General features: G+C 42.8%; 1 protein-coding gene across 1 annotated transcript in view; it reads left to right on the forward strand.

Annotated features, from left to right (window-relative positions):
* The window catches only part of SCRIB (scribble planar cell polarity protein), a 70,909-nt gene that overhangs the window by 44,313 nt on the left and 12,855 nt on the right, over nt 1-13,741 (forward strand). Inside the window, exons 27-29 of the mRNA XM_069096984.1 lie at nt 1,848-2,342; nt 2,876-2,935; nt 13,565-13,615. Coding sequence (XP_068953085.1) covers nt 1,848-2,342; nt 2,876-2,935; nt 13,565-13,615 — 606 coding nt within the window. The remainder of the gene's footprint in view (nt 1-1,847; nt 2,343-2,875; nt 2,936-13,564; nt 13,616-13,741) is intronic.

The raw sequence follows: 13,741 nt of genomic DNA on the forward strand, positions 1-13,741 counted from the left end.
CCATTTGGTAGCACTGCCCAAGGTGGGCTCAGGAATGGGAAAGGAGATTGCATGCCGCAGGTTCAGTCACATCTGTGCCTTGATACTCTGGACCTAATTAACACAGTAGATATCAGTAAATTCTCCTGGACAGGCATTGGAAAGTTGCAAAGGAATTCAAGGGTGAAATTGGGGAAAGCTTGTTGAAAATGTGTAATGTGTCCTGACAAAACATGTACTGTTCAGGAGGCCTGGCACACAGCCATCATGCCTCCCACTGAAGATGATGCTTGGAGCCAGGATGCCAGAGAGACAAGGCAGGCAGCTGTCCAGGGCTCAACAAGGGGAGCACATAGCCAGACATACTTGGTCATTTTTTTAAAATGAACATACATTTTTAGTCTCAGAAAAATTTTTTTCTGTGGCCCATTGTTACTTGTGTGATAATTTAAGTCAACTGTTAGAGTGAAGGCTCAAAGCCTCCAAAGGCAGTAACAGAAAAAGTGTTGTTTTTTAAATTTATATGTCCATAGATGGAGAACTGTGATTAGTGGGGCAGATCTTCCAGAGATGGGTGTTCAAGGACAGATCCTAGCTAACATTTAAAAAAATTATCTAGAAGGGGAACTCTACACTGAAATAGCCATGGTTCCAGATGATTCTCAGCTTTGGTGGGGTGTGAAATGTTGCTCTAATAGAACAGACTGCACTGAGAATCCTTGAAGCTGAACATGGGAATAGGGGAGCATTAGTATGAGCAAATGTAGAGTGATATGTTTGGGAAGAAGCCATTAAAAACTCTAGGCTTCTGGGCTTTGAGCTCACAGAGACTACTGAAGAGAAGGACCTAAGAATCATTGTAGACTGAAATGTGTAGAGCAGATTTCTTGTTCAGGTAAGGGTTGGTCTTGGGTGGCCTTTACATGCCCTTCCAGTTTTGTGGCTATGTGCTAAGAATGTAGTGGTTAGATAGGTGGCAAGTACCGTGTTTCCCCGATAATAAGACACTGTCTTATTATTTTTTTGGACAGAAAAACACCAGAGGGCTTATTTTAATGAACATTGACAGCAATTTTAATAAACAGCTCTTCTCAATGGCGCCAGCAAGCAAATCACTGGGGAAGAACAGGATGACGCGCTCACTGCTGCAGCTCTGATTGGATGCAGCTCGGAGCGTGGCGTGCGTTTCAGGGGGGGGGGGACGGTGCATACAGAGGGTACCGTAATGTAGCGTGTAGCGCAGGGGATCACCTTCACTACAGTAGCAATCTCAATAGGGCTTATTTTCGGGGGAGGGCTTATTTTAGAGGAATCTTACACAGTAAGGGGAGGGATTATTTTCGGGATAGGTCTTATTATCAGGGAAACACGGTATCAGCAAGGGCTGGGAATGGGGATGCTAATATTTACCTCCTCTCAGCCTCAGATAGCCCAAAGTGCAGGCCTGATTGGTAAACATCATTCAAGACATAACATCAAAGAACATTCAGAAAAGGACAAGAGAATAGGAATGAGGGAAGATTGTTGAAGACAAGGTGAAAAGCGCAGACCTTTCAATTTTAGGAAGTTGAAGGCTAAGAAAGAATAAGATCCAAGTCAGTAAATTCCTAAAATAAATAGAGCAAACATGAACTAATGGATCAGAATGCAGACAGTCCATCTGCCTGAGAGGGACTTAGGAAGGACATAAAACAAAAACATTGTATATAAGCAGCAGCTGGCAGAAGTTGTACCAAGCTGGAAATAGAGATTCAAATAGAATTTTGATACATCATTGAATTCCAGTGACCAGTTGAGAGGACTATAGGGATGCCTCTAACCTTCAAAAACAACATGTCTTTCCAAACCATCTCTTGATAGGGTGCTAGGCTGGCAGAATCGGGAAGGGAACATTGTTTGGGACTTTATTACACTGTGTCCTTCATCTTTCCTCATCTCCTCTTCCATCTCCCTTCCTCACTTGTTCTCCTTTTCTTTGTGTCTCATCTCTGTCGGTCTGTCTTCCATCTCTCTCTCTTGTGAAGCTCCAGCTTTCCTCTCTCCTGCGTGACAATCTCTGGGAGCCCAAGCCCAGCGCGATGGACAGAGCCCCAGCAGACCTGCACAGAGCTGAGGGCAGCTCAGAGGTCTCAGCCTTGACCCAACCTAGCAAGGGCCCTACTGGGTTTACCCCAGTCATGGGTGCCTCCCCAAGAAGTCCCGAAGAACCCTTGGGGGAGGGGGAAAGCCTGGTGGATTCCAAGTCAATTCCATTTGGGGAGAACCCTTTTGTGCTGGCCAACCGGGGAACATCATGTCTAGGGGGTCCTCCCCTGGGATATGGCCAGGGAGGGGTGCTGAAGACCAGCCTCTGCATCCCCAAGGCAAGCAGTCCTTCACCCTTACCCCAATAACTGTGTCATGAAGACTAACCTGGGAATTTGGGCTGGGGACTAGGGTGAATGTAAGAGGCACTAATTGTGATCCCTGATTTCTAGCCCTGGAAATGGGACTGGAGGAAGGAGAAAAACTGGGGGACTCTTAACTATGACCTTTCAACACCTTCCCTCATCTATAGGTGTCACAATATCTTTTTCTTCTTGTTCATTTGTTTCCCTATTATCTATGAAGACACTTACAGAGGATACTTAAAGCCTTTTCTGTCCCACCCCCAAATCACTTAGCTTACTCTTGATCCCTTTGCCCCCTCCAACTTCCTATACTTTTCTCTGTCCTAGCCTTTTAACTCCATATCCATAAAGACATATATTGATATATGCATATACATTTATACATATGCATAGACATAACCTTTGTGGGCCTGATGAAATTATGACTGTATCCATGTGTCCATCCTCCTGTCTCTCTCTCTCTTACCCTCCATTACGTCACAACTTGCTCTCCTTTTCTCTTCTAGGTTTCTCCAGGGGGCATAGGAAGCCCTCTTGATACCCCCCGCTCTCCTAGTAGCCAACAGGTGAGTTTCAGTGGGGGATGAGACCAGGAGACGATATTCGACTCGAGAGTCTGTAGTAGTGGGAGAGAGAGCCTGGCAGGAGAATCTTTTTTTCCTGGCTCGGGTCTGTCAATTGAACACATATAATCAAGATCCCTCACTCTTCAGGAGCCCTGGGTGGGATGGCAGAGGCCTGCCCCCTTTCCCTTCAGGAAATCCTGATGTGATTGGAATGACAGAGTAGTCATTAAATAACTTTCAGTTGCCCATATCTGTAAAACTCCCTTCAGCAAGTCTGTACTGAGGGCCTAGTGTGTGCAGAACACTGGACTGTGGTGTTGAGGGAAATAGAGAGATTAGGTAAGGTAAGGGCCCCACCCTCATGCAGTCACTCACAGTTCAGGAAAAAGGTGAGACAAGCACAAGGCCTGAAAAGGCATAATCTTCACATCACTTGCACAAACATCTGTGAAGCATGTACAGTGTCAAAGCTGTGTGTGCAAGCAACTCTACGTATAGAGACAAAAGAGAAGTCAGTACAAGATGATTTGAGGAGTTAAGAGCACTAACTACCTGGACATACCAGAGATACCTTTTCCTGGGGGCAACTCCTGAGCTGGGCCTTAGGGATTCTGAGTGGTGAAGGGCAAGAGAGTCTACTCCAAGTACAGAGGACAGTCTGTGCAGAGGTACGGAATGGGGAGGGTGGCTGAGTTCAGTGACTACTGAGTCGGCCAGTTTGTCTGGGGTGTGGAGTATGTGAGAGGGAACAGTGTGCAGTGACTTGAAAGGCATGAACCTAGAGGTGGGAGCACGGCATTTTGCTGAATAAGAATGCAGTCCATCTTATCGGATTATAGGACTAACAGGTGCTTGTTGTATGCCAGTGAGGGAGGTATAACTAGGGAAGCATTTGTGTGCAAAGCACCATGCTAAGCACCTGGGAAACAAATGCAGAAAAGTAGGATGTCCCTGCTCTCAGGAAACTCACATTCTAACGGGCAGACAATGTACATGGCAGGCTTCAGCCGCAGATCAGATGGAGACTTCCCTTGGTACTTGGGGTCATGCCTCAAATCCTATTAATTCCTGGTACTGACCCATTTGACAGCACCAAGGCTTTGGTGGCAAGAACGTTCCTTCAGGGTCTTCAGTAGCTGTGGCTGTAGCCCCTGCTGGAGCAGTTGCCCATTTGCATCTCCAGAGGTGTGATTTCCCAGGAAAAGTCTTTTAACTGTACTAGGGATTTCAGAGCACCCTCTATATAGCTGTTTGCATAGTGTCTTCCCCCATTAGACTGGGAACTCCTTGAGAGCAGAGAATGGGGTTTGTTTTTGCCTTTTTTTTGTTATCTCCAGTACTTAACACGGTTCCTGAAACACTACAAGTACTTAATAAATAACTGTTGACTGACTGAACCCAAGAACCCTGGGAATAGCAGTGCTTCTACCCATGTCTCCAGTCCTCATCCTAGTCAAAGTCATGGTGATTTGAGTTACCTGACACCAGCCATCCTCTGTGACAGAGGAATTTGACCATTATTTAATTAAATCCATGTTTAATAAATAAAATAAATTGATAATAATAAAAGATAAATTAATATTCAGTAGTTCATTTAATTATTTAATAGGAAGTTGGAAGCCATTGAAGATTTTAATATGTTGTAGAATTCCTTGGGATAGATGGGGTTTTTTTCTTTCATTTTTTCTCTTGATATAAAGTACTTAGTACACTATCTTGAACATGTTAGGTGTTTAAATGATAAATATTTGTTAAATTGAATTAAGGAGGAAAATGTTCTAATATCTGCATAAAAAAGATAAGGCTGGTAGCAGTAATGAAGGATGGATTGGAGAGAGAAGAGGGACATAGAGTAGAGGTAGGAAGAGGTGTCAGGAGGCAATACTAGATAGATAGTAATGAGGACTTTTACCCAGGATGGTGGCAGTGGGAATAGGGAACATCAAGATGGATTCAAGAGGGTTTGAAGAGGTAGAACTGGCAGATTTGGGTAATTGACTGGAATTGAGAGTTAAGGGAAAGAGAAGAGTCAAAGATCATAATTTTGAAAGGAGCAATACATATCGAGAGTTTGTCCCCTCATTTTATAGATTAGGAAACTGAGGCTCAGAGAGGTACCCCAAGATTTCCACCTTGAATGATGAGGTGAATGATTATAGAAATTACTGTAAAGTTGGAAGAAAGCAATTTTAGGGAGTAAAGAGGAATATGTTGGGTTAAAGGTACAGGTAGAAATGTCTTATATAAGCAGTTCTTCTTCTTTAGAGATCTTTAAATAACAATGATGATGATAATAATATTACCTACCATTTAAATAGCACTTTATATATGTCATTTGAGCCATATAACAACCTTGTGAGGTAGGTAGGTGCTATTATTATCCCCATTTACAGATGAGGAAATTTAGGTTGGAAGAGGTTAAAATTACTTTTCTTGGGTCCTGTGTCTGAGGCAGGATTTGAATTCAAGTGTCTTAACTCCAAGTCTGACCTTTCTATCCACTGTACCACCTAGCTGCCTGCAGAGGCTATATCGCCAACAAGTGGTTGGAGAAGTAGTAGGGAAGATTCCTGTTCAGATATAGGTTGGGCTAGATAATCTCTGAGTCCTCTTCCAATGCTGTTTCTGTGCTTGAGTTATAGATATAGACTCAGAGCTCAGAATCAGTGTTAGAGTGATACATATAAATTAGGTGGATCTTGAGTTCATAGAGATGGTCATTGAATCTATAGGAATGAATAAGATTTCCTCAGAAAAGAAGAGGTCCAAGTGCAGACCATTAGGGAACCACTGGCCTTATGGGAGATTGTACAGAAGATGAGAGAAGAGAAGATGAGAACAGTTAAAAGCAAGAGGAAAACCAGAAAAGTCTTTTTTAATTTAAGGAAAGATTCTCTAGAAGGATGGGGTGGCCCACAATGTCCAGTGTTTCAGAGAAATCAAAGAGAAGTCCATTATAACTTGGGAAGACCAGTTTTGGTTGAAGGTTGGAGACAAAAACAGAAGAGCATGGGATTGAGGAAGTGGGGTGACAAAGGTAGAACTTCCCAGAAGTTTAGCTGTGAAGGGGAGGAGACAAGTGAGGTGGCAGTTTGGTGAAATCAAAGGGTGATTCTCTGATTTTACAAAGAGTAAAAGAATGAATGACTCTTTTGGACTGGGGAGGCCAGAAAGTATGTGCCAGAGAATGGGAGTCATTGGAGAGGTAGAGACTGAACACTACCCTTGAAGGAAGGAATGCACTTTGAAGCAAGACAGTAGAAGAGCCAGGACACAGGTAGAGATGTTAGCTTGGTTTTTTTGTTTGTTTGTTTGTTTGTTTGTTTGTTTTTGGAGGGGGGAGGTGAGGCAGTCGGGGTTAAGTTACTTGCTTAAGGTCACACAGCTAGTCAAATGGCTGAGGTCACATTTGAACTCAGGTCCTCCTGACTCCAATGCTGGTGCTGTATTCACTGCACCACCTAGCTACCCCCGTATCTTATCTTTTCCTCAGTGAAATGAAAAGCAGGTAAGAGTAGATGCTGCTTTTTTGAGCATTCAAGGAGGAACTATAGAATCAGACTTAAGACCTCTGCCTTCTCAGAAAAGGAGCATGTCATTATTTGCACATGCATTGGTGGAGGAAGGGATGATGGAAGGGTTAGGTCTGAGAGATTCAGGGCACAAGTGGGGCTGAGCAGATAAAATTAGTAATAACCTCTATGGGGATGAGGTTTTCATCAGTGAGATTGTCAAGGAGAAAGACTGATAAGTAGCAGTGACCCCGTGGAGGATATATAATATAAATTTGTAATGAATGAAATCAGGTAAATTTTGTAACTTTCTTTAGTGTGACAGTCCAGAAGGAAGGAGAAACCGAATGATGGAGGGCTAACGAGGGATTTACATGTGGGAGCAGTAGAAGATCTTCTAAGCAAGGAGTTCTAAGGTGCTGGCTAATGAATCTTCAAAGTGATTGATCCATGGGGTTAGTGGGGTGAAGTCAGAATGGGGTAGATAGATGGACTGGGAGAATAGGTCATAAGGACAAAGAGAAAATAAGTGTGAATAAGATGGAAAGGCAAAATAACAGGAAAGAGTGGAATTTGAGAATTGTGGATTGTGAACATGGTGTGATTTTGTGAGCCAGTGAGTTAGAGAATCACTAGGGGATGTTTGAAAGCCACAGGTCAGTGAATGCAAAGAACAAGTAGTTGAGGTTTACATTCTATAGGGCTTTATTTACTAAGCACTTGATAGCTATTAAATCATTCAGTCCTCACAGTGTCTCAGGTAGTTAGGTAGTCAGGAGTGTGCTAGAGCCAGCTTCTCCTGAGTCATGAGAGCCAGTTGTTTAACTTTCAGTGTGAGTAATTCTATCTGGGAAGTAGGGAGGGAAATGCTACTTATTGGAACTTAATTGTTTTGTTCATCATCTAGTCATAAAGTAATGGAGAAAATGTTCATAATGCAGATTAAACCTAAAAATGTGCCTTGCATATTTTTTTGCACATTTTTCCCCAGAGTCATTTTTTTAAAATTTCTTTAAATTTATTTATAGTTTTCAACATTCATTTCCACAAGATTTTGAGTTACAAATTTTCTCCCCATCTTTCCCCTATCCCCTACCCCAAGATATTGAACTTACTGAGTACCCCTTCCCCAATCTGCTTTCTCTTATTTTCTCCCCCATCCTTCCTCCCCCCCCCTTTCTTGTAGGGCAAGATCGATTTCTATACTTCAGTGTCTGTATGTCTTTTTTCCCAGTCGCATGTAAAAAACAATTTTTTTTAACTTTTGTTTTTAAAACTTTGATTTCCAGATTCTTTCGCTTTTTCCCTCCTCACCCACCTCCACTGGGAAGATAAGCAATTCAGTATAAGTTGTACATATATAGTTATGCAAAACATTTCCATAGTAGTTATATTGTGAAAGACTAACTATATTTCCTTCCATCCTGTCACATCCTTCACCTATTCTGTTTTCTCCTCTGACCCTGTCCCTTTTCAAAAGTGTGTGCTTCTGGATTGAATCCAGGCTCAGATACTTAGCACCACACCCAGAAATAATAACTGGCCGTGTAACCTTGAGCAAGTTACTTAACTCCAATTGCTTTAAAAAAAAAAAACAACAAAAAACAAAAGTGTGTCCTTCTAACTACTCCCTCCCCCAATCTGCCCTCCCTTCCATCCTCCCCACTCTTATCCCCTTCCCCCCTACATTCCTGTAGGGTAAGATTACCCAAATGAGTGTGTATGTTATTCCCTCCTTAAGCCAAATTCAGTGAGAGTAAGATTGACTCATTCCCTTTCACCTTTGTGCTCTTCCCCTCCATTATAACAGTTTTCTCTTGACTCTTTTATTTGGGATAAATTACCCTATTCTATCTCTCCTTTTCTCCTTCTCATTATATTCCTCTCTCACCTCTTATTTTTATTTTTTAAATATCATCCTTTTCTATTCAACTGATCCTGTGCCCTTTGTCTATGTATACATGTACACACATATGCATTTATACACACATATACCTCCTATACATACATATATATATTCCCTTCAACTATTCTCATACTGAGAAAGTCTCATGAGTTACAATTATCATTTTTCCATGTAGGTATGTGAATAGTTCAACTTTAATAAGTTCCTTATGATTTCTTTTTCCTGTTTACCTTCTCATGCTTCTCTTGCTTCTTGTATTTGAAAGTAAGATTTTCTGTTCAGCTCTGGTTTTTTCATCAAGAATGCTTGAAAGAGGGGCGGCTAGGTGACACAGTGAATAGAGCACCTGGAGTCAGGAGGACCTGAGTTCAAATCTGGCCTCAGACACTTAACACCTACTAACTGTGTGACCCATCTTCTGCCCTATCTTCCCCCCTCCAAAAAAAAAAAATACTTGAAAGTCCTCTATTTCATTGAATGACCATATTTTCCCCTGAAACATTATACTCGGTTTTGCTGGGTAGGTGATTCTTGGTTTTAATTCTAGCTCCTGTGACCTCCAGAATATTATCTTCTAAGCCCTTCAGTCCCTTAATGTAGAAGCTGCTAGATCTCATGTTATCCTGATTGTGTTTCCACAGTACTCAAATTGTTTCTTCCTGGCAGCTTGTAACATTTTCTCCTTGACCTGGGAACTCTGGAATTTGGCTATGATATTCCTAGGAGTTTTCTTTTTGGGATCTTTTTCAAGAGACAATTGGTGAATTCTTTCAATTTCTGTTTTGCCCTCTGGTTCTAGAATATCAGGGAAGTTTTCCTTGAGAATTTCTTGAAGGATGATTTCTAGGCTCTTTTTATCATGGCTTTTAGGTGGTACAAAAGTTTTTCAATTATCTCTCCTGGATCTGTTTTCCAGGTCAGTGGTTTTTCCAATGAGATATTTCACATTACCTTCTATTTTTTTCATTTGTTTGGATCTGTTTTATAGTATCTTGATTTCTCATAAAGTTATTAGCTTCCATTTACTCTAATGTAATTTTGAAGGAATTATTCTCTTCAGTGAGTTTTTGAAATTCCTTTTCCATCTGGGCAATTTGACTTTTTAAGGCATTCTTCTCCTCATTGGCTTTTTGGGCCTCTCTTGCCATTTGAGTTAGTCTATTTTTTAAGGTGTTATTTTCTTCAGTATTTTTCTGGGTCTCCTTTAGCAGGCTGTTGATTCACTTTTCATTATTTTCTTACATCATTCTCATTTTTCTTTCCAGTTTTTCCTCCACTTCTCTTACTTGATTTTCAAAATCCTTCTTGAGCTCCTCCATGGCTTTACATTCCTCTTTACAGACAAGGCCTGTAACCAATTCATACTTTTCTTGGAAGCTTTTGATGCAGGAATTTTTACTTCATTGACTTCTGGTTCCATGTTTTGATCCTTTTTGTCTCCAAAAATGAATTCTATGGTCTGATTGTGTTTCCTCTGCTTGTTCATCTTGCCTGCCAATTACTTGACTTTTGAGCACTTTGCCATGGTAGAAATCTGCTTCCAGAGTGGAGTGAGCTGTGTCTTTGCAAATGTTGTCAGAGCTATGAGGAGGGTACCCTCTCTAGAGACACCCCAAGCTCTGGCATACTGGCCACACACCTCAGGACCACCACCCAAGACTGAGATCCAGATCTAAGCAGGTCAAAGCAAGAGCGATTACCCTCTGAATGGTTGCTTGGTCCCCCTACGATCTGCAGGCCAGGACCTCCTCAGGCAGCCACAGGGCAGCAGCTGCAGCCACTGGGCCCCCTCTACCTCTTGCCCTGGGGGCAGGGGCTGGACCAAGCTCTTCTGTCACCTGGTTCCAACAGTTTCTCCACTGATCTTTACTTTTTCTTTGGTGTTTATGGGTTGAGAAGTCCGGAAACGCCACAGATGCTATTGATTCACTCTCCTGAAGTCTTCTTCAGCCAGTCTGTGCCACTGGTCAGGCTGCCCTGGGGCCAGAACCTCGTGACTCCCAGCTCCCTGCAATAGACTGTTGGCCTGCCAGGCTGCCTTCAGCAGGAGATTTGTTTCTTTTTGTCACTTTGTGGGTTCTGTAGCTCTAAAATTTGTTTAGAGTCATATTTTATAGGTATTGGAGGTGGTTGGAGCCGGAGCCCAGTGCAGTTCCTGTTTTTACTCCCCAGAGAGTCATTTGTTAGCATTTACCAGCACATTGCTATGGGTAGCACAAGTATTATCCCTGTCTTACAGATGAGGGAAACTGACATTTAGAGAACAGCCTTGAAGTCTAAGCCTTACACAAGTCAGTAAGTAATAGAACTGAGACGTACTCCCAGGCCTCTTTCCCCTATACCACAATGAACCATTGAGAATAAGTGGGAAATCTACTTAGGGATTAATCAGACAAGGCTTAATACAAGAGACATACCTTGAATTGTGCTTTTAATATTTATCATATTAAAAGTAATTTTTGTACAGCCCGTTAGGGATCAGAAACGAATAGTTTTTGACTCTGTAAAAAGGAGTAGGGAGGATAATTCAAGAAAGGCACAAGGAGCTACTGTTCAATAAAGGCTTTTTGTCCTTAAAGATGACTGACTGTAGGTGGGATATGCTGTGACCTTGTCTGTAAAGAGGAATGTCAGAAGCCAAAGTGGTTCTTGAGGTCAGGCCTCAAACTAAAAGAAATCCATTTATTGACACTGCCTTAGGTGAAGCAACTAACATGCCACCCGTACTTGTGGCTGAAAAAGGCCAGACCAACAGCAGCCATGGGGGAGGCAGAGGGACAAAGCAAAGTAAATAAATAGGGCCCATGAGACTGTGACCCTGGGTAGATGGGAAGAGGCCATTTATAAAGACCTTGCTCTGGTAGCTTAAGGATAGAGATCTATGTAGAGACTAGGCAGGGGAAGAACACACCTATTGACAAAGTTAGAGGCCATCTGAGGAAGAAAAGTTCACTTTATAGAATGTCATTATTATCTATGGGAAGACAGTAAGTTGAGAAGAAGTCTCTCAGAGGATGGATTGGGAAAGGATAAATTAAGTAGGACAGGACAGACCAAGCCAGCAAGGGTGAGGAGGCCCTTACAAGCAACTCCAAAGCCTGTAAAAGGAGACTTTATATAGCATTAGGTAGAAAAAAGGAAGCCAATTAGAGAATCTGTGAGACAGATCCCTTAGTATTGACTCTTTGCCCAAGATGGGCTTAGGAATTAGGGCTGGCATGACTGAAATTTTTGTCGTTGACTTTAGTGAAGTTGGTATCAGGGAGTTTACTGCACCCCACATGTCCACATATCTTGGTAACAACTAGATCATATTTCATGTCAACCAGTTCTAAGGGCATGGTTCATTCCAGATCTAACTTCGCTACATAACTTAAATCCCCTTAACTGTGTGATACCAGTTTCAGAACTTTGAAGGAAAAAAATCCCAAGAAACTATGGAACCACCCACCAAAATATGGAACCCGTCTTTACAGATGGCATTGCCAAACATATACAGATGTCTTTTCCTGACTGATCTCTTAGTACTCTCTGGAGGCTAAACAGTTGTGTGTGAACAAAATGGGAATACATGGAGACTTTCTGAAAGCCTTTAATAGGGTTTTACACCAAAGGTGAACACCAAGGCACCAGGGTTAGGGGGATGGTACTATCTGTCACAGAGGTTTTCTTCAAGAAGCAAAGTGTTGGGGTGAAGGGGCACATCTTTGGATGGATAGTTGTGAGCAGTGGGGTGGGTCCCTCAGGATTACCGTGAGGATTAGTCTCTTTTAGCATTTTTATAAATGATCTAGGAAAAGCAGGGCACACCAAGGCCTTCATGGGGACAAATGGCTATGAACTTATGGATAGTGGGACAGATGGCAGTAAAAACTGTCATAAGGGGGTCAGAGAGAGGCAGACAGCTAGCGTAAAGTGATATTAAATTTTAGTTATGTAGGAACCCGAGAATCATTGGAGACATTGGCACATGGGTTTATGGGTCCAAATGGCCAGCAAAGAACTAGGCCCTCTCAGGAAAGGATTAAGACCAGAACTACCAATTTCTTCCCTTATACAGCCTAGAATGTGGGTTGCAGGTCTGGCTACCACACCTAACTAGAGACAGAATAGTGGGAAAGGGGCAGCTAACATGACCCCAGTGATAAAGCCAGAGACCTCAGATATTCTCTACCCTAAACCTTATCCAAAGCATGAAATTTCTTGGTTCAACTGGTTTTTTGTTGGGGGTTATGTCATATGAAGATGAACTAAAAAGATTAGGCTTCCTCATTCGGGGAGGAGGCCCCAAACTAAGAGGATAATTAACAGTAATAAAACCATAAACAGGTTCTGCTGACTTGGAGAGCTAAGAACAGGTATGAAAGGTACCCAGAGGAGTAGAGTTTGATTTGACATAAGGAACAACCTCTTACATTTAGAGCAAAAAATAGTGTGGACTGCCTTGTAGGGTCATAAACTCCCTGTCACTGGAGTTTTTCAAGTGAAAACTGAATGGCCATGTGCCAGGAATGTATCCTGCTGTGGACAGGAGGCTGAACTAAGTAACCTGTGGTTCTTTCAGAGAGTCAGAGTAGTTGTAGGGGAAATATACACTTGGCTTACCAAACCCAGGACAGACCCCTATTGGCAGTTCAGCTAGACTCTAAGCATTTGCTCCTACCCACCTGAGCCCTTTGGGCCTTTTCCTGGGCTCTGGTTTCGTGGGTATGCCTTTCACTCCTAATCCTTCTTACATTTCCCATCTTCCTCAGAGTGAGTCCTTGATGGCCATATTCAAGCTGCTCTCTTGAGAGGGCAACAAAATTTTCATAGCTCCCTAGTAGCTTCTGAAAGGAAATAAGGATGTTTGGGAGTGTCCCTAATCTAAGGTAACAGGGAAGCCAATTGTGGCCTCTGCAAGTAATTCCCAGGTGTCCCTAAGAAAGATGGACCAGTGGGGTTAGCTTGAGGGAGTTATTCTGATGGTCTGGAGGGGGTGGGTGCAGCTGAGCCATTGGGAGGCAGAGCCTCAGAAAGGCTGAGTTGAGGCTAGTCTTGAAGATCTAGCTTAAACAGGTAGTAGTAGGGATGAGAGTTAGACAATTCCCAGATAGCTCTATACCTTCTGGCTTCTCTTAGTTGGGACCCTGTGGTTCATAGGGAGGGGCCCATCTGATCTCTTCCTCTCTCTCCCATGGATCCCTCTGTACCTGTTTCTGGTGCCCTCAGCCACCTGCCTCCCCCCGACCCTTCCACCTGGTGGGCAGGGAGACCCGCTTTGTAAGTGTCTTAAGTGCTGCAGCTCCTTCTGCTTGGCCTTCCCTCTGCCAGATGGTCTCCAGGGCCTCTCTATCCCTGCGTGTGTGTGTGTGTGTGTGTGTGTGTGTGTGTGTGTGTGTGTGTGTG

Source organism: Petaurus breviceps, unplaced genomic scaffold, assembly GCF_028583685.1.
Source record: "Petaurus breviceps papuanus isolate PSGF00001 unplaced genomic scaffold, PetGlider_PUasm1.0 350, whole genome shotgun sequence".
In the NCBI taxonomy this organism is placed as follows: Eukaryota; Metazoa; Chordata; class Mammalia; order Diprotodontia; family Petauridae; genus Petaurus; species Petaurus breviceps.